General features: G+C 39.9%; 2 protein-coding genes across 3 annotated transcripts in view; one reads left to right on the forward strand and one right to left on the reverse strand.

Annotated features, from left to right (window-relative positions):
• Nucleotides 1-27,561, forward strand: part of LOC117424307 (centrosomal protein of 89 kDa-like) — a 123,713-nt gene that overhangs the window by 76,018 nt on the left and 20,134 nt on the right. Inside the window, exon 19 of one of the 2 annotated variants that reach the window (XM_034040531.3) lies at nucleotides 26,814-26,983. In XM_034040531.3, coding sequence (XP_033896422.3) covers nucleotides 26,814-26,983 — 170 coding nt within the window. Of the gene's footprint in view, nucleotides 1-518; nucleotides 540-26,813; nucleotides 26,984-27,561 lie in introns of those variants that run through there. The other variant, XM_058992583.1, reaches the window with a different exon arrangement.
• Nucleotides 125-26,818, reverse strand: LOC117424308 (E3 ubiquitin-protein ligase RNF182-like). The gene is made up of 3 exons (XM_034040533.3): nucleotides 26,659-26,818; nucleotides 5,373-5,456; nucleotides 125-1,894 (listed from the first exon to the last, which is right to left on the reverse strand). Exon 3 carries the CDS (start codon nucleotides 1,878-1,880, stop codon nucleotides 1,167-1,169), a length of 714 nt encoding a protein of 237 aa, XP_033896424.1. The 5' UTR covers nucleotides 1,881-1,894; nucleotides 5,373-5,456; nucleotides 26,659-26,818; the 3' UTR covers nucleotides 125-1,166.

Genomic DNA, 27,561 nt, shown 5'->3' on the forward strand with positions numbered 1-27,561 from the left:
AATGAATTTAGTAAACCATACCTTTTGAGTTCCAATAATGACTTATCCCAATATATATATATATATATATATATATATATATATATATATATATATAGGGATATTTTACCAAACCTAATTTCATGAAAGTATATGAAAGCACTAACAGTGTTTAGTTTGAGGCATACGTGATTTCTTGGTTGCTATAATCAAGAGAGTCAATTAATCATGATCCACTGATAGGCAAAATAATGTTTAATAGGACACTAAAGCATTTATTGTCCTCTGCAGGACTAGAAATCCCTGGTAAGAAGAAATAGAGATGGTCCGTATGTCCATCTGTCCATATCTTGAAATCTGCTTATCCAAGGGTGATGACATTTTGTATTAACATTATTAAGCTCAAGATTTTGAGTATATGTGGAGGTTTTTCTCTGTCTGTACAAAAGTCTGCCTGTATGTCGTCACACATTTTTGCAGGTATTTAAATATACCTCATTTGCTTATCGAATGACATTTAGGTCTAACATTGTTTTCAGAATTAACTTTGTATGGACCTGTATCGAAATGGATCCATCCCACCGTTTGAACATCACTGCCCTTCTTTGAAATAAGTGAAAGGGGTCTTCAGTGTCTAAAGTAGACAGCAAGGCAGTTTAGCATCTCATTTGAAGAACTGCACCTCCTGCAGAACAGTGCCCCCTAGGCTCCAAGGTGGTATAGCAACAGACAGTGATTGGACAAGAACTCCCAGCGGCCATGTTGATGTGCATCCTGTAAGTCACATGGTTATGAGATTATTACAGCAACCCAGAAATCAGATACTACCATGGGACAAGCTGGAAACTGTTCATCAAATGAAGCTGTTGAATGTTAAAAATGTATTTCATTATAAAATATACTTTGCAGAAGGCATTGGATTAGAATTTGAATGGAATTCAAATTATGCCTAATAATGGTTGCATTTTGTTAATAGAATTCCAGTAAAACTGCTCTTACCAGCCAGTAAAAAAAAAGAACGTTTTTAATTGTTTGTTTTAAAACAAGTGAATGACAGAAGCATCTCGCCACAAATGTTCTGTTCCCTTGCTGCCTGGATAGATCAGTTTTAACTGTAATTATTCCCTTGCTGGGAGTCTGGGGTCTGACAGAGCTGACAAAATCACCTCCACGTTAGATAGCACATGTCAGCTTCTTGATGAACAGTCACACATCCCTTGGCACAGGCACTGGCAAAACCCATAAACCAAACAAACCGTCAGACTGGAAGGAACAAGACTGACACACACAATCCCCAAGGTCACTTTCTGAATCACCAGCAGGTAAATCCCAAGTGGCAGAGAGCCAAAGTAGAAGAAACCTAGCAGCCAAACCAGTATTCTGGGCACATGGTTACACAGCTTTGAGAAAAGGTCTTGGTCTATTTGATTATGAGAAGTCACTGATATAGAATCCAAACTGTGATCTGCATAGTAATCAGAGCTTGAGTTTCTGCTGGGAGTCCTAGGGGAGTCCCTCTGTACTTCCATGATTGTGATAACTAAGCAGTTGGAGGATCCATGAGAAGGGCTGGATGAAGCCAGGCTTTTGGGTGTTAGGACCACCTCTTTGCTGTCCGAGCTCCATGATTTGTCTCTGGTGGCCAGTTTGGACATGATGTTCATGTCATCCGGAAGTCCGGCCACCTCGTATTCCGTCACCTCTGTTTCATGGCGACAAAAGGGACAGCTGATGCAGTGGCAGCCATCGCCTATGTCCAGTATCTTGTTCAGACATCTTGCGCATACCCTATGAAGGCAGTCCAGGATTTTGGGTTTCCGGTTGTGCACGTTATACCGTTGGTAACAAATTTTGCACTCCAGCTCATCACTTGGTAACCTTTCTTCAGTTTCACAGCTCATCTTGTATTTTGACACTGTAAAATGAAAATATTCAAGTCAATTACCTGATAGGAAAAAGAAGCATAGAAAAACTCTATAACTTGCAAAGTAATAGAATATCGGCACCAAAATGTGGATTCACAACCCCAAAATAAATTTTAAATACCTTTTGGTTATTTTGCAACTTGCTAATATGATGTGAGTAAAGTATCTGTTTAGAGTGATGGGCATTGAACAGATTCTTCAAGTAAGTTAAAAGCCAGATAAAGACAGAACCCAATATTGGAGTAAAATAACCCCATCCAAATGAACCTGTATGTTTACTACTGTGTGTGTGTGTCTATATATATATATATATATATATATATATATATATATATATATATATATATATATATATATATATATACACAGTACTGTGCAAAAGTTTTAGGCAGGTGTGAAAAAATGCTGTAAAGTAAGAATGCTTTCAAAAATAGACATGTTAATAGTTTATATTTATCAATTAACAAAATGCAAAGTGAGTGAACAGAAGAAAAATCTACATCAAATCAATATTTGGTGTGACCACCCTTTGCCTTCAAAACAGCATCAATTCTTCTAGGTACACTTGCACACAGTTTTTGAAGGAACTCGACAGGTAGGTTGGCCCAAACATCTTGGAGAACTAACCACAGTTGTTCTGTGGATTTAGGCAGCCTCAGTTGCTTCTCTCTCTTCATGTAGTCCCAGACAGACTCGATGATGTTGAGATCAGGGCTCTGTGGGCGCCATACCATCACTTACAGGACTCCTTGTTCTTCTTTATGCTGAAGATAGTTCTTAATGACTTTCTCTGTATGTTTGGGGTCGTTGTCATGCTGCAGAATAAATTTGGGGCCAATCAGATGCCTCCCTGATGGTATTGCATGATGGATAAGTATCTGCCTGTACTTCTCAGCATTGAGGAGACCATTAATTCTGACCAAATCCCCAACTCCATTTGCAGAAATGCAGCCCAAAACTTGCAAGGAACCTCCACCATGCTTCACTGTTGCCTGCAGACACTCATTCGTGTACCGCTCTCCAGCCCTTCGGCGAACAAACTGCCTTCTGCTACAGCCAAATATTTCAAATTTTGACTCATCAGTCCAGAGCACATGCTGCCATTTTTCTGCACCCCAGTTCCTGTGTTTTCATGCATAGTTGAGTCGCTTGGCCTTGTTTCCACGTCGGAGGTATGGCTTTTTGGCCGCAAGTCTTCCATGAAGGCCACTTCTGACCAGACTTCTCCGGACAGTAGATGGGTGTACCAGGGTCCCACTGTTTTCTGCCAATTCTGAGCTGATGGCAGTGCTGGACATCTTCCGATTGCGAAGGGAAGTAAGCATGATGTGTCTTTCATCTGCTGCAGTAAGTTTCCTTGGCCAACCACTGCGTCTATGGTCCTCAACGTTGCCCGTTTCTTTGTGCTTCTTCAAAAGAGCTTGGACAGCACATCTGGAAACCCCTGTCTGCCTTGAAATTTCTGCCTGGGAGAGACCTTGCTGATGCAGTATAACTACCTTGTGTCTTGTTGCTGTGCTCAGTCTTGCCATGGTGTATGACTTTTGACAGTAAACTGTCTTCAGCAACCTCACCTTGTTAGCTGAGTTTGGCTGTTCCTCACCCAGTTTTATTCCTCCTACACAGCTGTTTCTGTTTCAGTTAATGATTGTGTTTCAACCTACATATTGAATTGATGATCATTAGCACCTGTTTGGTATAATTGTTTAATCATACACCTGACTATATGCCTACAAAATCCCTGACTTTGTGCAAGTGTACCTAGAAGAATTGATGCTGTTTTGAAGGCAAAGGGTGGTCACGCCAAATATGGATTTGATTTAGATTTTTCTTCTGTTCACTCACTTTGCATTTAGTTAATTGATAAATATAATCTATTAACATGTCTATTTTTGAAAGCATTCTTACTTTACAGCATTTTTTCACACCTGCCTAAAACCTTTGCACAGTACTGTATATATATACATATATGCATGTACCACCACAAAAGTGATTTTAAAAGTAAATCCATTCAAAAGTGGCAGTTCTATTAATGTGTCTAACCTTGCTCAATTAATTGAGCTTTCTTAACACAGTTAATGAACTGTCATTTCTGTTATTCATTAGAAATGTTTGTGGTTGAGTGATTGTTAACATACTCAGGGCCAAAACTATAAATCATCAACTGATCAATTACACTAAATGTGGCAGAAGATTCCAGGATTAGAATTGCCTTTGAAGTTCAATTACACAGGAGTGCTGTGAAAAAATAGCTTGTATTTGACTAGCTGATTTGGACAGCATATTCTTCATTGGAAGTGCAAAGGGACCTAGAAGTTCCTCAGGGGAGTGGTGATGAAACAATCCTATTCATTGATGGATTGATTAATAAGTCAAAGTCAATTTTACAGTAGTCTATCCCATAGGATTACCAGAATGTGAAAGCTAGTTTGATACCACCAGTGAAACACGACTTTCACATTTTAAAGAATGTTGTTATGCATTCTATATAAAAAAAAATGTTTTATGCACAGGTGTTGAGGCTGAGGCCAGGGTCCTTTTAAGGCCTGTTTCAAGGCCAAGGTCCTATAGACCAACACTTATACAGTGTAACAGAAAGTCAAGTCATGTGAAGATCACTTGTATTGGTTCAGGTCTTCTCTTTCATTCATAATTGGTCCAAATATCTCCAAACCAGGCAGTAAAGTTGAATCCCTTGTTTATCCCTTCACTATACTGAGTACGCCCAGTAGTTGAATACAAAATAATAATCATAGTATCACCTGGTCCACATGCCAACATCCAGCAGTGCATAGAACTCAGGAAACATCCAGCAGTGATTAACAGATGATTGACAAATATTGTTAGATATAAGCAAAAGGAAAACGCAGGCTTCTTCATTAGATGGTACAAACCCCTACCACAATCCTAAGAGGGGAGCTGTAATTATGCTAATCAGGAGCCTTCAAACATGCTGCCTTAAAGTGACGTTTCTTAAAGACACAGATTTATTACAACTAGATGATGTAACCCTTATAAAAGTTTCCCCTTAGTAAAGGCATAGCAAAGTGTAATTAAGCACAGTGAAAGGATGGTAAAACAGGGTAATAATAAAATTAGATGTAAGGTAAAGCACATTTTAAAAAGCACAACAAACCATGATAAAATATGGTAAATTGTATAACCATGGGAAAAGCATGCAAAAACATTTATCCTGGTACATTTTTGGGCATGTGGTAATGCAGTAGTATGATATTCTTTGAGGATTAATGTTACTGTATAGTTAATCCCTTCCAAAACAAACTTTAGCAGACATTGGAAACCATTTCACATTTGCTGTGGGGTTGTACTATTTTCAGTGTCTGTAGGCTGAATACTGGATATGCAATAATTTATTGAACAACTTAAGATGCAAATTCCCATTCCAGGTGTATATGCTAAGAGGCTATGCCAGTGCTAACTTAAGTGAATTGAAAGTGCTTGCCTGACCTTGCTAAAGCCTTCTGGGGACTCTGCTTCAATGAAGTACTGTCTAGTCTCCTTCAGGGTTCCACAGCATACAGAGAAGGACCTCTGGGTTGAATGGAAGGTTAGAAAAAAAGTGAATTAATTTAGAATCCTATTACAAAGTGATTTTAAATAAAGAAAAACAGAACAGGGGTAAGGAGTCATTACACAGTCACCTCATCACACTTTGTGTTTCATACTGTCTTTCAAGTCAAACTTCTAAAAACATTTAACAAATTAGGTATCCAGTCTAGTGTTGTTGAAGCACATATTTTGTTGGCTTTTTGCCATGTAACTTTTTTAGGACGAGTACCTAATATTGGTTTGTTACACGGTTTTTTATCATTTGTTTATTTAGCAGACGCCTTTATCCAAGGCGACTTACAGAGACAAGGGTGTGTGAACTATGCATCAGCTGCACTTACAACTACGTCTCACCTGAAAGACAGAGCACAAGGAGGTTAAGTGACTTGCTCAGGGTCACACAATGAGTCAGTGGCTGATGTGGGATTTGAACCGGGGGCTTTCTGGTTACAAGCCCTTTTCTTTAACCACTGGACCACACAGCCTTTAAGGTTTGCACTAATCACCTTGACACAACATGATATAGACCTCATAAGATGCTGGAAGGTGTACGGTCTCAAGCAATGTTAATAGTATTTTCTCCAATTTGTGCAGTGAGGTAGGCAGAGGATCATGATCCCAAACATGCTCAATCGGATTGAGATTCAAGGATTATGGTGGCCATGGAAGATGTCTGAAGTGTCTCTCATGCTGCTCAAAGTACTAGACTCAAAAGTGATTAACATTGTATACGTTTACCTCCTTATTTGAGGAATTAGAGATGTTGATCATTAAGAAATGGTCACTTTGCAGACTTATGTCCAATCAGTGTCATGCCAGTTGCTTACACTGCACCCTATTGACAGTGTTATGGCAGGTGATTCTCATTTTTGTTCAACCCCTGTAAAACCTAGCACAAATGCCTGATTTAAAAGTCTTTAGTAATAGTTGTTTGTCACCCAGTAGCAAAGCTGTGTAGGAAGCAAAATCTCTCCTACTGCTGTAGCTGGCTTTAGTTTAAAGACCCCATGATAAGCAATACGTTTAAATGGTGAGTTACAATTCATTTTTAACATTATTTATACAACATATCCATTGGCAATGGCAAATAAAATGTGTGAAATGTGTTCCTGTTTTACTTGATGAAGCCATTCGCATGTTCTGACAGCTGTGCTGCAGGTACCCGGCATGCTGTGCGATGTGTGATAGAAACCTGGTAGTCCCTGATAGAAATTCTCTTGAAAAGCCACATAAAATCTATGTGGGGGTTGAACCATTATCAAAACAACTTATTTAGTTCCCTTCTCATTAAGTCATGCCACAAATTGAATGTTTTCAATGCAATATGGGCTATTTAACCCTATGGGTCACATGCAATATAGTTTTTGTGAAAGGAAATTCAGTGTGTTATTTTTAAAGATCTAGTTATAACACTCTTTTGCATCCTTAAATTAACATTCCGAGCTTCCCGTTTCAAGTTTTGTAATAAAACAGTTGTTAGCGTCTTTTATATGGCTGACATGTTACAAATGTAATTGATCCATTAAGCAACAAGCTGTACTCTGTTTTCTATTTCTACTGGTGAGAATATATTACAATTATCCATTGCTACCATATTCCTAATTTCAGTTCAATTCTAGTACTGTATTCATTAAATAAATAACACTCTAGGTTACTGAATTGGTTACATTGAAATTAAAATAAGGCAGTTATGGCATGTACTGTAAATTGATAAAACATACCTGTTAAAGAATTGTGCCAGCATATATTGTATAAAGATCAAAATATGTCCTTAAATGTGTGATTACCAAGGCTTTTATAAATAAAAGTTTGTATTTTACAGAAGCTTGAAAGCGGTGCCTGTGTCTGGCAGCATTACTTTGGGACTCGTTTAAAATCTTCAGTTCTGTAGGCTGTACTAAATCAGTGCTGTTGGGTTATCATTATTTTCCAAAGCTTTCCCAATGCCTTACAGAAAATGGATGCATGAGTCTCAAAAACAAATGATGCTGACAAAACAAATTACTTTTCACTCCCGATTTTACTGTGCAGCACGGGATGTGATTTATCATCATTGGTACATTGAAAGCATATGCATCTTGTGTGTTATTGTTTAAATGATAATGTTTCCTGCAAGAACATGCCTAAAGTATATGGTCTTCTACAGTATTTCATGCAGCTGAAATAAGATTAAAAGAAAATGCCCTCAGAAATGTTTCCCATGATAAATGTGTGTTGTAGATTTCCCAATGCAGGGCTTACAATGGGGCTTAAACTCCTACTTTGTATTATTTATTATTATTTATTTCTTAGCAGACGCCCTTATCCAGGGTGACTTACAATTGTTACAATTGTTACAAGCTATCACATTAATTTTACATACAATTACCCATTCATACAGTTGGGCTTTTACTGGAGCAATCTAGGTAAAGTACCTTGCTCAAGGGTACAGCAGTAGTGTCCCGACCTGGGATTGAACCCACAACCCTCCGGTCAAGAGTCCAGAGCCCTAACCACTACTCCACACTGCTGCCCCTTGTAGTGGTGTTCAGTATCAAGATACTTCCCTTGAAAACACTGGGTTGGATGGGGTGGGATTTCAAATACTAGGGTAAAATTCCAATTCCAATTCGTATTAATTATTGGATTGAGTACCGTTCCAAAGTTAACAAGAAAACTGTAAATCCTAGAGGAATCACTATTCCATTTCCAGTAAAAACAATATTTGTTATTTTGGGTCAAAAGATTTGCAATCATATTGGCATTAATGGTGCAAGATTTTAAAATGAATTTCCTATTTTTAATAGCTTAATAACCTTTTCTGTGCATTGACTGTATTTTGAAACTTCTCTGAAGGTACAGTACTATGCTATAGAGCAGCTCTGTCTGCCAAGATGCTCTGTACATATTGGACCCCATCAGAAATAATGAGGTCTGACATTCATTCACTTGTCTCATAGTTTGTAATAAAAAAAAGGATGACCTATCTTGTATTAAACAGAGTTGAAAAGAGGCAGTCAAGGAAAGAAAGCTGTGGAAAATGGGTGCAGACCAATATGTAACAAACATAATAGATGCATTGTTTTATCTTTTGTGGAAAAGACAATTTAAAAAATGTCAGAACATGCAACAACCTACATTTGTCACACTCTGTGCTGACTATTTCTTAAATTGATGTTGCATTGTGTTTAATGGGCCTTGTAATTCCCATCTTACTAGAAGTACCCCATAGATGATACAATAATGTAATAACTGTTTTTAGCTGCCAAATATAGCTAAGCAAAAATCAATGGATATAAATGGGATGGATTGTATAAATAGAGCTGTCGTTGATGTACTGTTTCAACTGGAACAAACTAGTTTTTAAACAAGTCGACCAGTTTTCTTGAACCAAAAAATATATATAGTGTGTGAACTGGACGTGGAAAACTGGTAACTTTGCTAACCTCTTGATCAATGTAATCAACAGTGTGCTTGCAGTTCAATACATATTTTAACACTCATTACATTAAAAATGCCTGTTGCGATGCAACACTTCAGATGATTAAAATGGGTATCAGAACAGCTAAATGATGTATTCCTGGAACATGTGGCTTGTTTTTTCGTTGTCATTTTGAATTTGCATGATCTAAAGACTGCTGTGAAATACAATATGCCAGAGAAAAACAAAATAATTAGCAATGCCTTCTAAAACTGTCAATAGCATGAAGGGCCACAGCACTGATTTGACATGACAAGGGATGTGTGACTATTCATCAATATTTACAGTCCTTAAAGCCATTTGCATTACGACATGTGCCCAGCAACGTGTCTCTGTAATGAGAGAACAAAAACCATGAATACTTCAACTGAAACATCTTTATTACATTTAAATTTCATTCTATAACAAATACAAACTAAATTAATTTGACTTAAAACAGATGCGTACAAACATCAATAAGTGTAAAACGAAAAATCAGTGCTTCCTACTACAGCATACAAATACATATTGTATTTGTTACAACAACTTTCTGAGAGAATTTGGGCATATAAGGACCGCCTTTTACTCTCTGAGCTTGGCTGAACCCTTTTTAACATGTGTTTAGCCTTTCTGCTTTGCTAAACTGTGGGTTAGGTCACAACTAACTTTTACATTGCTGATGTAGCTACAAATCCAGTACCATCAAGACTTTTCAGAGTTTTTTTTATTTGTTTTTTAAGTAACCATTCTGCTCTAATAATCTGTTCATTCAGAGGCAGTACATGCCCCATCTCCAGTCGTCATTCTGCATGTATCTGTCCCAGTGCTTTTTAGCAGGGAATGTAAAATGAATTACTAATTGTCAGCTACGTCTAAGACCATTTGCACCTGTACATTTTCTGCTTGACATATAAAAGACATACATTAAGTTTCTTTTTTTTTTATACTTTTGCTTTTTTTTTATACTTTTGCTTTTTTTTTTTTATTCCTCACAGAGAAAAGGTCTGCAACAGCCCTGAGCCATGTTCTGGTTACAATACAGTAATTATTTCAATTACTGTATTGTCAGATTTTCATTAAGGTTTGAGATGAACTTTGCACTTTTGATAGAGTATTGGTTTTAGAACCTGTATTGAAAAGCTTTTCTGATGCTTAATTTGTCATTTTATAGATTTAACAGGCAATACAGACGTGCTCAAATTTGTTGGTACTCCTCCACAAAAAACGAATAATGCACAATTTTCTCTGAAATAACTTGAAACTGACAAAAGTAATTGGCATCCACCATTGTTTATTCCATATTTAATAGAAATCAGACTTTGCTTTTGATTTTTTATTTAACATAATATTGTAAATAATAAAACAAATGAAAATGGCATGGACAAAAATGATGGGACCACTAACTTAATATTTTGTTGCACAACCTTTAGAGGCAATCACTGCTATCAGATGTTTTCTGTAGCTCTCAATGAGACTTGTGCACCTGTTAACAGGTAGTTTGGCCCACTCTTCCTGAGCAAACTGCTCCAGCTGTCTCAGGTTTGATGGGTGCCTTCTCCAGACTGCAAGTTTCAGCTCGTTCCATAGATGTTCGATAGGATTCAGATCAGGACTCATAGAAGGCCACTTCAGAATAGTCCAATGTTTTGTTCTTATCCATTCTTGGGTGCTTTTAGCTGTGTGTTTTGGGTCATTATCCTGTTGGAGGACCCATGACCTGCTCTGTCTGATTGGAGACGCTGAACGGCTGGGCGCTGCTGAAGAGCTTTTTTAGGTGGAAAAACTGGTTCTGCTGAAATGGAACTGCAATAGAGAAGAAAAAGAGATTCTCGCGTATCACAACATCACCGCGAGTCTAAGACCGCGCAGACATCACCGCGAGGGACATTACCATGCCGACTATACATCGACTGCCCATGACAGCGCGACGGACATTACAGCACCGATCATGACAGTGACTGCCCATAACAGCGATACGACATCACCGCGCTGAACTACAATTCAATTCCCAGAAGACTCTGCGAAGTTCACAAACGCATCACTTACCAGGAACTCCCCCCGCCCACTTCAGTATACAGGTTTTAATATGACCTAGCAGTGTCAGCGAGACTCATATTGCACAATTGCAAAGCAGTTGCATACCAGGTTTGATGAAGATCTCTTGCAGATCGAAACGTTGATCTCGGGTATAATAAAAAATATAAACACTTTGGAGCATAATATATAAGTGTGCGGGTACTATGTTTGTTTAACTTTAAAATCTTTCTACCTTGAAAGACTTTGGATGTGCGTATGTTTTCTCTTTGTTTACTAGCAGCCCCCCATCCCATTTCTCAGAGCATTACTGCTATTTTGGCCCCAAAACTGCCTTTGGTGTGTTTCTTTTGTCTGCCGCCACCACAATACAAAGAAACGTTTGTTTGTCTGTTTGGCAGAGCACCTAAAAATGTAATCCTGTAAGCTGCTAGAGAATAGATTTATACAGTGGTCGTCCAAAGTTTACAAACCCTAATTTATGGAAGTGTAACACCCTGAAAATAATGTTGAACACACGTATATAGTACATTTAAACACCCCTATTTATTTATGGTAAATGTATGTAGATGGTACATTCTTAAAATCCCCCTATAATTCTCTTTTCTAATATTAAAAAAAGTTCCAAAACAAAAGTTCAGCTTGTTACAGTTACATACTGCTTTGTTTGTGTTGTGCTCTTGTAGCCCTGTATAAATATATTTTCAAAGAAACAAGAAATCACCATTTAATGTGTGCAACAGAAGCATACATTGGGATACCTTTGACAAACAACTGTAGATATTGGCCAATTGCAATATACGCTGAGACTTTGAGGGTGGAAGAATCGCTCAAATAAAGATATGAATGCACAAATAAATAATAATAATAATAATAATAATAATAATAATAATAATAATAATAAAACTATGTGCCAAGCAAGTACATAAAGGGGAATTATCTGAATACAACATCTTAATTTCAAACAACAAAAGCGAACTCGCACTGGATAAAAACAGTGGGTTCAGTATGGAAATGACAGGGTAGAGAAGCAAGGACAACAATATAAAGTTAAACTCTTTATTTAAAAAAACAAATCTGTACAAAATATACATTAAAAAAAAAATCCAAACACGTCATGTCCTTGTATCGGTCCCCAATCCCGGATGTCCTGTGGAGGAGTAATCATATACAAATATATATATACAGACGTGAAGAATGCACAATTTTCTCTGAAATAACTTGAAACTGACAAAAGTAATTGGCATCCACCATTGTTTATTCCATATTTAATAGAAATCAGACTTTGCTTTTGATTTTTTATTCAACATAATATTGTAAATAATAAAACAAATGAAAATGGCATGGACAAAAATGATGGGACCGCTAACCTAATATTTTGTTGCACAACCTTTTGAGGCAATCACTGCAATCAAACGTTTTCTGTAGCTCTCAATGAGACTTCTGCACCTGTTAACAGGTAGTTTGGCCCACTCTTCCTGAGCAAACTGCTCCAGCTGTCTCAGGTTTGATGGGTGCCTTCTCCAGACTGCAAGTTTCAGCTCTTTCCATAGATGTTTGATAGGATTCAGATCAGAACTCATAGAAGGCCACTTCAGAATAGTCCAATGTTTTGTTCTTATCCATTCTTGGGTGCTTTTAGCTGTGTGTTTTGGGTCATTATCCTGTTGGAGGACCCATGACCTGCGACTGAGACAGAGCTTTCTGACACTGGGCAGTACGTTTCGCTCCAGAATGCCTTGATAGTGTTGAGATTTCATTGTGCCCTGCACAGATTCAAGGCACCCTGTGCCAGGCGCAGCAAAGCAGCCCCAAAACATAACCGAACCTCCTCCATGTTTCACTGTAGGTATGGTGTTCTTTTCTTTGAAAGCGTCAATTTTTCATCTGTGAACATAGAGCTGATGTGACTTGCCAAAAAGCTCCAGTTTTGACTCATCTGTCCAAAGGACATTCTCCAAGAATGATTGTGGCTTGTCAATATGCATTTGAGCAAATTCCAGTCTGGCTTTTTTATGTTTTTCTTTCAAAAGTGGAGTCCTCCTGGGTCTTCTTCCATGGAGCCCACTTTCGCTCAAAAAGCGACGGATGGTGCGATCAGAAATTGACGTACCTTCACCTTGGAGTTCAGCTTGTATCTCTTTGGCAGTTATCCTTGGTTCTTTTTCTACCATTCGCACTATCCTTCTGTTCAATCTGGGGTCGATTTTCCTCTTGCGGCCGCGCCCAGGGAGGTTGGCTACAGTTCCATGGACCTTAAACTTCTTAATAATATTTGCAACTGTTGTCACAGGAACATCAAGCTGCTTGGAGATGGTCTTGTAGCCTTTACCTTTACCATGCTTGTCTATTATTTTCTTTCTGATCTCCTCAGACAACTCTCTCCTTTGCTTTCTCTGGTCCATGTTCAGTGTGGTGCACACAATGATACCAAACAGCACAGTGACTACTTTTCTCCATTTAAATAGGCTGAATGACTGATTACAAGATTGGAGACATGTGTGATACTAATTAAAGAAACTAATTAGTTTGAAATATCACTATAATCCAATTATTTATTATCTTTTCTAAGGGGTACCAACAAATGTGTCCAGGCCATTTTAGAATATCTTTGTAGAATAAGCAATAATTCATCTCTCTTCACAGCTTCTTTGCTTTATTCTATGACATACCAAAGGCATGCAAGTATACATGATAAAATAGCTTTTAATTTCATCACTTTTCAGGAGGAATGAAGCATTATTTCAATGAGCTGTAAGGGTACCAACAAATTTGAGCACGTCTGTATGTGCTACTGTTTGTGAAATAAAACTGTCATCCCATGATAATAGGGCTTATTGTTTAAAATTGATACATATTTGTTTAATGTGAATGTATGATTTTGGTTGGAACTTGGTTAAAAGACTGACAACCAAGGCTTTCAAATACGTATTATTGAATATTTTTAGCATTAGTAAGATTAACGCTGCTTCCTTATTATTGGTGTTTGAGTTTGCAAGTACTATACTATTTAAGTGTAAATCGCTGATTCTTGCAACAAATCTGATGTGTTTAAACAAGCAACATTTTTAAGGATTATATAAATAGTCTTAGTCTTAACCTTCTCTCCTTTTTTTTATCTATGCCACTGTTTAGTCAGCTTTTGTTTTAGTAAACTAAACTTGCTTGCAGATTGTTATGTCCATATCTATAAAACACTGCTAGTTTCACAGAGCCTGATTAGCACCAATCTTAGATTATCTAGTGCTACTTTAATTCCAGTAGTTCCAGATTAGAGCTAATGAGCGTCTGTGAAACCAGCCAATTGTAATACTTAATGACATTTCTTTGACAAACCTATCAACAATATTTATTTCATTGAAAAGAGTTAGACATTTGTCAAAAAATGAAGGTTAGACATATTTAGAAAACCTATTATTAAAAATAATAATAATAATTGTTTTCTATCATAAAAATAGAGGTTATGTTATGCCCTGTTGTTGTTGTTTTGTTATCATTTCATAAAAATAGAAACTCCTTTAAAGTCATTTGAATGTGATCGAACACAACTGTCTGCTGAAAATACAAAACACGTTTATTATAAAACACTTGAGTTTCTCATTCTCTAAGCTTAACCCAGTAATTTAAAATAACTTGTGTTTCAATAAAACATACCGCACTTAGCCTTCCCTGTTGCTGGGGAGGGGGGTTATATGGCTCTGGTGAAACATGCTACAATCTGAATAACAGACTACAGAGAATATGCTTGATTTTTTTTTTCTCAGTTTGTAGCTGCTTTAAGGTACCTGTTTTTTAAAGGCTATAAAATTGTTGCTTGTGGTACATGAAGCATTAGGATGGTCATAAGTGGTTGGTATGACTAGAGGACACCACCTGTTCAATGCATTTTAACATAATTTAATATCTAATGCCCTGTTTTCACTGTTAAGCAACTGCAAACCCAAAGGACAATTCTGCATTATGTATGTTTATCTGGTTTTACTGTATATTTAGAGAGGGAGATGAAGGATCAGTTTCTAGGTGACCAGGGCAGATTATACCACATGTGCTAATGGTATCTCAGGTATAGTTTTTTTTTTTTTTCCTCCCAGTTTGTTCTATCATTTGTAAGAGTACATTAATTTGAGATGTATCTTATTTATCTTGACGTGCTCCATGGGCATTAGGTTTAGATTGCTGGTGGTCCTGATTGTGTTATCTTTTTCAATTGCAAATAATTTGTAAAATGTGTCACCAGGAACACTAGGTCTCAAATTTTCTTTGGGGCTCTTGCTTGAGGGCATTGGGCGCAATGCTGTAACAACCGTCTGCTAAACATTCCAGCTCTAAATTTGCATGGCTTGAGATTTTTATTTTTTATTTTAAAGCGGGTGTCGGTGTCCTGTTCCGCCAGTTTTGGATCTTTCTGCTGGTGTCGTTTTACAGTGACATAAGCAATAATGTAATTGGCTGAAGCTTATAATAATAATAATAATAATAATAATAATAATAATAATAATAATAATAATAATAATAATAATAATAATAATAATAATCTTTATTTTTATATAGCGCCTTTCATAGTGGACCACCATCATAAAGCGCTTTACAGAGGTAGGCTGTGAACTGTGCATTATATGCAGAGTCACTTACAATAGGACATTGATTTAACATCTCATCCGCAGGATGGAGCAGAAGGAGGTTAAGTGACTTGCTCAGGGTCACACAGTGAGTCAGTCAGGGGCAGAGGTGGGATTTGAACCAGTGACCTTCTGGTTACAAACCCTGAACTGTAACCACTGGACCACACTGCCTCATAACCACTGGACCACACTGCCTGGAAAAATACAAATTGTGCAGTGGCAGATTTAAATACCATCTGGGGTATTTCTCACTTATTAAGAGTACCTACGTTTTGTGTAGGGTGTACTTGCGGTTTGGGAGAGAACACCGCAAAGCTGAGCTGCTGAGACTTTTTGTTTCAAATAATGTCTCTTAAAACAAGTAACATACTGCACATCCCCCGCCACAGCTGTAAATTCAGAATTAGAGCTATCAGTGTAACACAAAGGTAATGACCATACAGCCATTTTCATATACATATATATAAATGATCTAATACTCTCAGTAATGTATGCTAAATAATGTTAATTCCAGGTTTCATCACAATTGCATAAGTGGTTTTCCAGATATGTGCAAAAAATGTAAAGTGTGATATGTAGGTATGGATTTAATTCCCAGCAGGGATAATAACAGACACTGCACACACAACCTATTAAATTGAAATCAGAAAAATGAAGATTGTACTGAGAACTACTTTTTAACATTAAAAACATTTTTGCTTTACTTTGGAATTTTGAAGTATAGATCTATGCACAGGAGATGATCTGTACTGGGATTTTGACAAATCTTTAATGATTATTCAATAATGTTTATACATGCTTTATAAGACGATATAAATACAAAGAACTGAGGTTTGCAAAAAGTAGTGTTTGTAAATTGTAGCGCAGTGGTATTAAAATCTACCACGGTTTAGATCATTAAAATAGACCCACTGCATCCCCTGTCTTATTTCTCCTTTTGTACTATAAGTATATACCTGTATGCAACTGGATAATGCCCCTTTTTAAGACAACATACTATAGGAAGCTGTTCCTTCAGGCGAAGATGTTATTATTTTTGTGATGCATGACCTTTTCCATCAAACCAAAATGTCAAAAGTGGATCTCTTTCAAAGTCACTGCTCATCAGGCCTCAACGCCATCAGATAAAATGTAAAAACCGAAGTGACTGATTCACGTGCGTCTGTCCTATTTACAGAACACATTAATCTAGCTTCTTGCAGCCTGCCAGCCCACCACCTCTTTCTGAAGTCTGGATGCTAAATGCAGGTCAGGCAAATCATCAGTAGGTAAATAGGAACATATCTCTGCTTGTTCACTGATGCTCGTATGAAGGTTAATGCTTTATTTACATAACAATGGGCAGTTTCTGCTATTGCTGTTCAAACTGCAACAGATGTGGCTATGAATGTTTTTCAAATTTCTGCTTTCTCACTAGTTTTGCATAATTAAAATACCCATCTGTTTTAATACAGTGCTTGTCCATTAAAAATAATGAACATATAATGCACTGGGAATAAATTGTAAATTAAATAAGATCTTTTGATTAAAAAAAAAAAAAAAAAAAAAAAAGTATTTAAAAGGATAATTAGCACAAAGCTGCACTCGTATAGGCACTGTAAAAGGTTACTTATAAGAAATATGACATTCTCAACACAACGAAACACTCATGATGCTCTGCTTTACTACCATAAAAAAAAAGCAAAATGAAAACTAAAAAAAAAAAAAAAACTCCTGAGAGGCAAATCAAATTGAAATTGGAAGCAATTTCAATGGAAGCAGCTAATGAAATCATTCCATAACTCCTGTCATACATTCCCTGGCATTGCCCTGCCATTTACAGAGCTGTTTTTTTTTTGTTTTTTTAACTTACTAGATCTTCAGGTTACCGTATGTAACAATAACATTCTAGCTGTAGATAAAACCGCTCCCAGTGATTACGGAACCTGTAGTTTTATTTGAAAAAAAAAAAAGCAGTATTTAAGGGAACTGCAGCAGATTCAAATTAACACTGTCTATCTGTTCTCATTTTTCTGAGAAGGCTGCACGGTTACACATTGGATTTGTTGACTGAAAACAAAGCAAATCCAGTACTTGGTATTAGCTATGTCACTATGCCTGTCCATAGTCAATTTTGCTTTGTAAATCATTCCCCTAACAGGGTTACTGTATGCTTTAGTAAAGGTGGCACTGCCTAAATTGCTTTTTGGTTTCTGTAAAATAGAGATACTGGTTTGTAATTTATTATGCAGAAGTATTCTATGATTCTCTTGTTGAAGTTTGAATAAAGATATTGTGCATTCAAAATTATCTGTTCTGAACTATCGGGACAGAATGTTTAGCTTTCAGTTTTCTACATTGTGTTCTGTACATTTCAGTAGAACGTGTAGTTTGTTTAAACAGGAAATTCACAGCTCAAATAAGAGGGCAGTTTAGATAGGAGGTCCTGTTGTGCTAGATTTAGTATCGTTTAACTTTCGCCATCTGGAAAAGAAAAGTGCCAACTTTACTCTGTAATAAAAACTAATTAAAACAGACCCAAGACTCTTTGGTTTAGCATTTGGCTGTCTGATGTTGCTTTCCCTTAAGTAAACAGATGCTGTAATTCCACAGGACTAGACGTGACTGTAAAAGCTCTGTGCTTTATGTTGGCTTCCCTTACGAATAGATAAACCACCCCAACTGTGACATGACAGCTTTTCAAGTTTCATGAATTCAAAATAAACACACACAGGTCATTGAATAGCAGTTTGCCACCTGGCATTAGAAATCTGTTATTGTATACCTGTGGTACTGCGCTCCACATTTTAAATGGAGCCCCATGTGTTTATCTAGCCCTGGCATAGGGCATTTACCGAAAGCAAAAACACCAGTAAAAATTAGATTAGAAAATGTATGCTTAATTTTCTTCTTTAAAATAATGCTTGATTTGCATTGCATTGTTATAGGTAGGCTTGGTGATCCAGTGGTCAAAAGAAAGAGGCTTGTTACCAGGAGGTTCCCAGTTCAGTCTCAGCTCACTGTGTGTGCTTGTATATTACATAGATGTATCGTTTCAGATTTTTTTTGTAGTACATACAGTAATCTCCTAATGAGTTGTAATTCAAGCTTACTCCAATGTCCAGTCTGTAGCGGACCATGTTTATCTGTAACGTTGTATTTGAAATATTTGCATGTTAAAGTAAACAAAAACAAAAAAGTACAATAAAATAAGCCCCCTGAGTATTTCTCAGGCTACCATGATACTTTAAAACCTCATATATATATATATATATATATATAATTATTTTTGCAGAATAAATAGAAGTGTACTATATGTAATATATCAGTATCAAAAAGGCCAAAGTGCACATAATACATTTAACCCTTTCTATTCTGTTACTGTCTTACCTCTGGGGAAAAAAAAAAAAAAAACATTATAATGTATGACTGTAACAGGGAGAGATCTGGACTGGCCGTCTGACGTATGCACGATGCTGCAGGAAGAGGGCGGCAGTCCCGTGGGATCTGCCTGCCAGTCATGGCAGTGACACAGAGAGGTGGGGAAGAGGGTGTGTGGGCTTTCCCCCTCTCTGAGTGGCTGGGAGGCGGGTTTTAGTGGGATTTCCTATAAATGAATACTGTGCTGTTTCCTCAGATCTGCCCCTTTAGACCTGAACAACGAGCAAGCGGTCTTGTTGCTCGGCAAGACCACGGACGGACAGGAGAAAAGACCCTAAAGAAACTCAAAGAGAAGAAACTAAAGAAGTAGAGAGAGAGTGGGGAATCCTTGGGCAGACCCCGATATTGCTTTAGAGTGAGCTGAGGAAACAGCGTAGCGGCGACTGGGGAAAAATCACGCTGCGAAGTGCAGCACATTTATTTTGTAGTTTTCATTACTGTGTTTTATTTTCCCTGTTTCTTTTTGCCTTTTCATTTTCATTAGTTTTGAGCACCTGCGAGTGCACCTGAACTGTACTGAGTACCCTGCCGTGGTATTCCCGTAGGTTCTGGATACCATAGTTGGTAGCCAGACCACGGACAACAGCGCCCTCTGCGGGCTAAAAGAAATCGGTACAAATCATACGATTAAACTAAATAAAACCGAGCACCTGTGCGGTATTTCAGTTACAACTTCCGTCTCTTGTGTCAGTGAATACCCACACCCTTCCACACGTGGTGTTAGTAATGGGATTCACTGGCATTGCACATACAAAGCAGTGCACCCACAAACGGAGCAAAAATGGATGCCGTCCAGTTTGCGGCCATGATGGACCTCCTGCGCCAGACACTAACTGCTGCGGTGCAGGGGGCTGCTAGACCGGCAGGTCCTGATCCCCGGTTACAGAGACCCACAAAGATGACGGCTGAGGATTTACCCAAAGCCTACCTGGAGGTGTTTGAGGCCATGGCGACCTCTGCCGAGTGGGCTCAGGCACAGTGGGCTAGCTACCTCTTGCCCCAGCTAACGGGGGAGGCACAGCGAGAACACTATCCCCTGAGAGGATGATGGATTACCCCACGCTGAAAGCAGCTATCCTTAATCGCGTGGGGGCCACACCAGAGGGATATCGGCGAAAGTTCCGGGATGAGCGGTCTCGGTGGAGGAGCATCCCAGAACCATCGCCCACCGCCTAAAAGATTACGCCATGGGCTGGCTGAACCCGGACGCGAGCACCAAAGCCAGGTTGGTGGAGGTGATCGTGGTGGAGCGCTTTTTGGAGTGCTTGGCCCTGGCACCTCGGCTATGGGTGCAACGGCAGGCACCTGCCACTTTGTATCGAGCAGTCGAGTTGGCGGAGCAGTATCAGGCAGCGGAGCCAACGCCAGCAAGACTGCCTGGAAAGAGCGCACCTACTGTATCAGTAGGTGCGGACTGGGGGGAAAGGGTAGACAGGTATTTGGACAGGTGGTGTTGGCGGGAGCTCCCGGCCCGGGAACTGGGGCAGGGTGGGGTTACCCATGGGCTGCTGCCGTGTCAGATCGGGGTCTCGCGCGGCCACCTCACCGTCGAGCCCCTTTGATGGCTCCAGTGTTTCCACCTCTTGTTGAAGCGTCGGGCGAGAAACCAGCCCACTAAGGTGTTGGACGTGCCGGGAGGTGGGCCACATCGCTCGGGATTGCCCCGTGATGGATTGTGACCTCAGCCGACCAGGTAAGCATGTTCAATTACCTCAGTCACTTCAGCAGACAAGTTTTGTTATTCCTGTGACAGTGGATGGTACAAAAACCCAGACTCTCTTGGACTCAGGGTGTGGTCAGTCCCTAAGCAAATATTGGGACGGGTGCATATTAAATGTGGGGGCGATTGGTGAAGAGTCTGGGGGAGAGGCCACAGAGCCAGGGCAGGGGTCTGGTTCAGCTGCCTCCGCTCAGGACCGACCTGATCCCGAGCTGGAAGCCATGGGAGCTGATTGGTCGGGTGGTCGAGCCCAGACGCGCCGCTACGTATCCTCATTTTAAAATCGCTCGAGACCTCCTGTACCGTGTTGACAAATTGCCCCAGACCGGGGAAGTGTGTCACCAGTTGCTAATTCCTCAACCTTTTAAGGAGGATTTGCTGCGGCTGGCTCACGCTATTCCTTTGTCTGGTCATTTGGGAAGGGATAAGACTAAAGCAAGGCTTGTGTCACGGTTCTACTGGATGGGGCTGGATGGTGACGTCAGACGTTTTGCGAACGTTGTGGGGAGTGTCAGAAAGCCAGTCCTAGAGCCGTCCCACGAGCCCCACTGGTGCCGTTGCCCCTAGTGGAAGCTCCGTTTGAGCGTATTGGAATGGATTTGGTTGGGCCGCTGGAGAAGAGTGCGGCGGGATGCACACACCTATTGGTCACGCTACACGTTATCCCGAGGCCATTCCCCTTCGCTCTGCCTCAGCCAAATCTGTTGCCAACGAGCTTGTGAAGGTCTTTTCCCGAGTCGGGATCCCCAAAGAAATACTAACCGACCAAGGCACCAATTTTGTCCCGACTAATCCGCGGAACATGTAAACTTTTGGGGATTAAGACCATTAGGACCTCGGTGTTTCATCCTCAGACCGATGGTCTTGTGGAGCGCTTTAATAAGACCCTTAAGAACGTGTTGCGCAGATTTATTAGTAGTGATGTGCGTTACTGGGACCAGCTGATTCCTCCCCTTCTCTTTGCGATCAGAGAGGTACCCCAGGCTTTTTGCCATTCGAGCTGCTGTATGGGCGAAGACCCCGGGTGGTGCTCGATCTGGTCAGAGAGATGTGGGAGGAACAGCAGGATAATTCGACCAATACAGTCCGGTATGTGTTGGACCTGCGCAAATGTCTCGAGTCTGTGGGAAAATGGGCGCATGACAATTTGCAGCAGGCTCAGCACAGACAAGAGACACAGTACAACCGAGGAGCCCGGTTACGCACATTTCAGCCGGGGGATAAAGTACTTCTATTATTACCCTGTTCTGAGTCAAAACTTCGGCTAAGTGGCAAGGACCTTTTGAGGTTACACGCCGGATTGGGACGGTGGATTATGAGATCTGCCAGCCAGAGCGACGAAGAGAGAAACAGATTTATCATGTAAATCTCTTGAAGCCCTGGTTGCAACAGGAGGCGTTGGTAGTGGCGCAGGCAGATGACATCACAGACCGGGGACCGGATCTTTCTGTGTTGGCGAAAACAGGGCCGGTACAGATTGCACACAATCTGACACCAACACAGAAATGTCAGGCTCGGGTGCTGGTGACGGAATTTCCTGATGTGTTTTCTCCCATCCCGGGGCAGACTCGAGTAGCCCATCATCACATTGAAATTGAGCCGGGGGCCCTAGTTCGCCAGAGGCCATATCGTATACCTGAACGTAAGACAGGTATAAAAACAGAGATTGATGAGATGCTGAGACTGGGGGTAATAGAAGAGTCCCAAAGTGACTGGAACAGTCCTATTGTTTTAGTGGATAAGCCAGACGGGTCAGCTCGGTTTTGCATTGACTTCAGGCGAGTTAATGAAAAATTGAAGTTCGATGCTTATCCCATGCCCCAGGTAGATGATTTGCTGGAGCGTCTAGGCAAGGCTCATTTTATGACGACACTGGATTTAACGAAGGGGTACTGGCAGATACCCCTGACCACAGACTCCAGAGAGAGGACGGAGTTTTCGACTCCCTTCGGATTATACCAATTTAGGACCATGCCCTTTGGGTTGCATGGAGCACCAGCCACATTCCAGCGGATGATGGATCACATTTTGCGGCCCTATCAGCAGTACGCCGCTGCTTACATAGATGACGTGGTTATCCACAGTGAGGATTGGCCGAGTCATCTGCGTAAGGTAGCGGCGGTACTGCAATCCTTGCGGGAGGCTGGGCTCACTGCTAACCCAAAGAAATGTGCCATTGGGAAGAGTGAGTCGGAGTTTTTGGGGTATCGAGTAGGCAGCAGCCAGATCAGACCGCTGATTGCTAAGGTGAAAGCCTTGGCTGACTGGCCGGTCCCTACAACCAAAACCCAGGTGCGCTCTTTCTTGGGTCTAGCGGGCTATTATAGGAAGTTCATTCCGAGCTTCGCCACGCTCACTACGCCTTTGACAGACCTCACCCGGAAGGCTTCCCCAAATACGGTTCAGTGGACAGAGCTGTGCCAGATTTCAGTTTTCAATTTCTTGCTGAAATCAGTCCTGATTTCAGCAAGAGGTTCACCCTGCAGACGGATGCGTCAGAGACAGGTCTCGGGGCAGTGTTGTCTCAGGAGGTGCGGGGAAGCGAGCACCCGGTCCTGTGAAAAGAACTATAGTACCATCAAGAAGGAGTGTCTCGCAGTAAAATGGGCAGTTGAGTCACCCCGGTACTACCTCCTGGGGTGACACTTCACCCTGGTGACAGATCATGCCCCCTTAGCATGGCTTCACCGGATGAAAAATAACAATGCCAGAATCACCCGGTGGTACTTGGCCCTGCAGCTCTATGCCTTCAGGGTTGTCCACCGAGCAGGAAAGCTGCATCAAAATGCTGATTTTTTGTCTCGGGAAGGCATGGGGGTGTAGGATTTCGAACGGACCGGTGGTGCCATTCTGAGGGGGAGGATATGTAACAGGGATCTGGACTGGCCGTCTGACGTATGCACGATGCTGCAGGAAGAGGGCGGCAGTCCCGTGGGATCTGCCTGCCAGTCATGGCAGTGACACAGAGAGGTGGGGAAGGGGGTGTGTGGGCTTTCCCCCTCTCTGAGTGGCTGGGAGGCGGGTTTTAGTGGGATTTCCTATAAATGAATACTGTGCTGTTTCCTCAGATCTGCCCCTTTAGACCTGAACAACGAGCAAGCGGTCTTGTTGCTCGGCAAGACCACGGACGGACAGGAGAAAAGACCCTAAAGAAACTCAAAGAGAAGAAACTAAAGAAGTAGAGAGAGAGTGGGGAATCCTTGGGCAGACCCCGATATTGCTTTAGAGTGAGCTGAGGAAACAGCGTAGCGGCGACTGGGGAAAAATCACGCTGCGAAGTGCAGCACATTTATTTTGTAGTTTTCATTACTGTGTTTTATTTTCCCTGTTTCTTTTTGCCTTTTCATTTTCATTAGTTTTGAGCACCTGCGAGTGCACCTGAACTGTACTGAGTACCCTGCCGTGGTATTCCCGTAGGTTCTGGATACCATAGTTGGTAGCTAGACCACGGACAACAGCGCCCTCTGCGGGCTAAAAGAAATCAGTACAAATCATACGATTAAACTAAATAAAACCGAGCACCTGTGCGGTGTTTCAGTTACAACTTCTGTCTCCTGTGTCAGTGAATACCCACACCCTTCCACAATGACCCTGTCCAAGGATTTGTGACACTTGAAGCCATCAGTGAAAGTAGTTAATAAGTCCTACTTTTTTTTGACACAAAATGTCTTTGGAAATCTTGACTGACGGTTCTTACCATAGGAATACTGTGACTGTAGGAATCATAAATATTTCTAATATGTTGAACATGAAGCTCCGATCCTGGGACTGTTGTGGATAATGAATTGGTGTCAAACCACCGATCAGTTTCCTATGATGTAGGGTTATTCCCTTACAGCATTGCTTGAAATTAATTGTTCCTTTGTTAATGCCGTTTTTTTCTTATTACATCTACAAACACAGCCTTGCAATTTCCTGTAAAGACTGCAGTGTTCACTCTGGCAGTATTGTCTTGCTAAGAACTGCCGGAGCCAATTGCTTTTCTCTCTAGGACTTGTGTTTATGTGGTTTGAAGTCTGTCCAGACAGGATAGACTCATCTCTGCACTGCCAAAGCAGAGGACTCAAATGGAAACCTCTGGAAAGTGGGAATTCTGAGAATAACGACCTCTAAATGAATGGGTTTGTTTTTATGCAAGAATGTGTGAAAGCAATGACCTGATTGCATATCTGAAGTGATAATGATAATCATGTTGAGTATAAACACAGATTGCTATTGTTTCTGTCTGCAGGGTCTCTTGATATTCAACAGATCAAGATATGTAATATAAATCAAAATCTACCAGGAACCCCAAGCAAAAAAATGGTGCTAGAAGAGAGATTTTCTTTCTTTCTTTCTTTCTTTCTTTCTTCATTGTCTCCCCATAGCCTCTCCTGACCACCATACGTTTATCAACAGCCCATTTATTCCAGTGTATCCATTTAAACAAACAAATGAAATCAAAACCCCACAGAATTATGTATAAAAAACTAAATGCAATTTGTCCCAAGGAATTGCTCAGCCAATTGAGAATATGACTCCCTCAAGTATTGCATTGTTTAATCCTTCAAACGGTATGTTTTACAATTGATAAAACACAAGTATTTGTATTGCCAGCATTGTATTGTGATGAGACAGTCTGATTGCAGACTGATCATCGGCATTTACATCACAACAGACACGATTTAAGGCAGTCCTGTATAGAACCCTCCAACAAGTATTTGTTATTTATTGACATATTTACAAAATATGCTAGGTTTTAATACAAAAAACAAAAAACATAGCCAACAAACAGTATAGTATGCAAGTTTTAAAAAGCACTAAATATCTTCATCACCCAAGCGTATGATTTAAGTACTGTAACTAAATATTTACTGCTTCAATGGAGTAGGTTGGCACTCCTGATTTTGAAGGCAGACACCAGATCCAATCATATATATATATCAATTAAACAGTACATATAATTCTAATGTTGGTATACTTATACGGTAATTGGCTTTATTACCAACATATCAAACATTTCTCTTTCTGAAAATGAAAACTATCGCACCCCTGGTAAACAATTTTATTTTTATTTTAAATGATTGCAATCCTTATATTGTTGATAAATGACTTGACAAGGTAAAAAGGGCAAGGGAGACAGAGTTCAGTAGCCCTGTCTTCACAACAACACTTTTAAATTGCTTAATGGATTAAGCTGTTGTGAATATGACGTGAATGAGGTGAAGCCCCATGACTCTAAAACAGGGTATCAGTAGTTTGAATTGCTACCAATTGCAGTACAAGACAAGTACCTGGTGAATTACCAAATCTGAATATAAAAATGAAGGCACTAGCACTAAAACAAGAACAAACACATGAAACCAAACCCCATGTCATTATTAACATCGTTAAAAGGTGTTTAATTACCTCAGGTTGTCATCTGTGAAATCATCTTGGGACAGCTTTTAGATTCCAGCCCATATTAGTTTGCTAAGATATGTTCTGTACAAATGTAGGCAATCTATACCAGTAATATACAGGTGTGTATATAATTTCTTGTTTAAAAATGTAGTGCTTCCTTTTTAACTTGATTCTTGAGCTATTGAAGATTTTAAGATTTGCAACCTCCTGTTGCTGCGGTTCGAAAAAAGAACAAACCTGTCTTGCTATTTTAAGAGGTAAGCCGGTTTCTATTGGTAAGGAAGCAGCTAAACTTATGTTTTTGAGGGAATTCAAACAGAAATAACAAAAAAAAGTTAAAGTTTCAACGCAAATGTTGGGCAGAAAACACGCCAATACTGCTATAACAATTCACTTGTGTTGATATTGCCCTTTATATGCTTTGCAAAGTAGAGTATTGCAAAGAATGCCAATACTATATCTAAGAAAAATCCTGTTAACCAAAAAAACAAAGTATTATAAGGTATTGTAAAAATCATTACAGATTACAGAAAAATACATTAAAAAAAGTTAGCAGTGATTGCTTACCTATTCATGCCCGAGTCTGGTCATCTGCTTCCACCTGTATTCCAGTGTGTGTGTGTGTGGCTAGTCAGCCCTGCAGCCTGTTTTAAAGCCAGTTAGCAGCAGCCGTCATTCTTTCCAGTAACCACAGCATGTTCTGCCACTCTCAACTCTCACAGGTGTACAAAAAGAAAGCCGCAGCCAAGCTGGGAGACATGGGGCACAGACTGCTGGAGCAGGAGGAGGGCTTTGCTGGGAAGACAGACTCCTACCAGAGAGAAATCAAGCACCTCCAGAGGGTGTTGCGAGACAAGCAGGAATCGCTCGACGAAGTGCTGCAGCAGAAAAGGTAAAGCCAGTCACAGCCCAAATAAACCAATTAGAGATGAGAAGAGACTGGTGGAAGGGAGGGGCTGCTGCACAGCTGTAAGGCTGGTGCTCTCCAGCAGACTCCATCTGCTGCTGCTGTTGCTATGCTGGTACAATTAATTGTTGATCTTAAAAAGTGGCAGAAAACAATATTCAGGCCCTATGTTTCAGTTTTATGTTTTATCTTATATATATATATATATATATATATATATATATATATATATATATATATATATATATGTTTAGGAAAGTATATTTTTTCATTGTCAAAAGATGATCCCTGTAGTGAAACTCCTGGAAGCATGTCACCAAAATAGCTGTATTCCTAACTTCATTTTCGAAATAAACTTGAAGAAAGTAAAAATATTAACTGTTAAAAATGTGCAAATGGCTTACAGAAGGGGTAAAAAAATTAGAATGTACACTGTGCCTGGGATATGTTTTAGGAATGTTCTTTTGCTAGAAGGAAAACAAACAGGGTTTTTTTGGTTGTTTTTTTTAATATTTTGTTTCAGCGTTGGGTACAGGAGATTTGTCTTTGACACTGACTAACAG

This window comes from Acipenser ruthenus, chromosome 19, assembly GCF_902713425.1.
Source record: "Acipenser ruthenus chromosome 19, fAciRut3.2 maternal haplotype, whole genome shotgun sequence".
Lineage (NCBI taxonomy): Eukaryota > Metazoa > Chordata > Actinopteri > Acipenseriformes > Acipenseridae > Acipenser > Acipenser ruthenus.

Excerpts from the sequence above, each read along its gene's own strand:
- LOC117424308 (XM_034040533.3), bottom strand. The coding sequence starts at position 1,880 with ATGAGCTGTGAAACTGAAGAAAGGTTACCAAGTGATGAGCTGGAGTGC.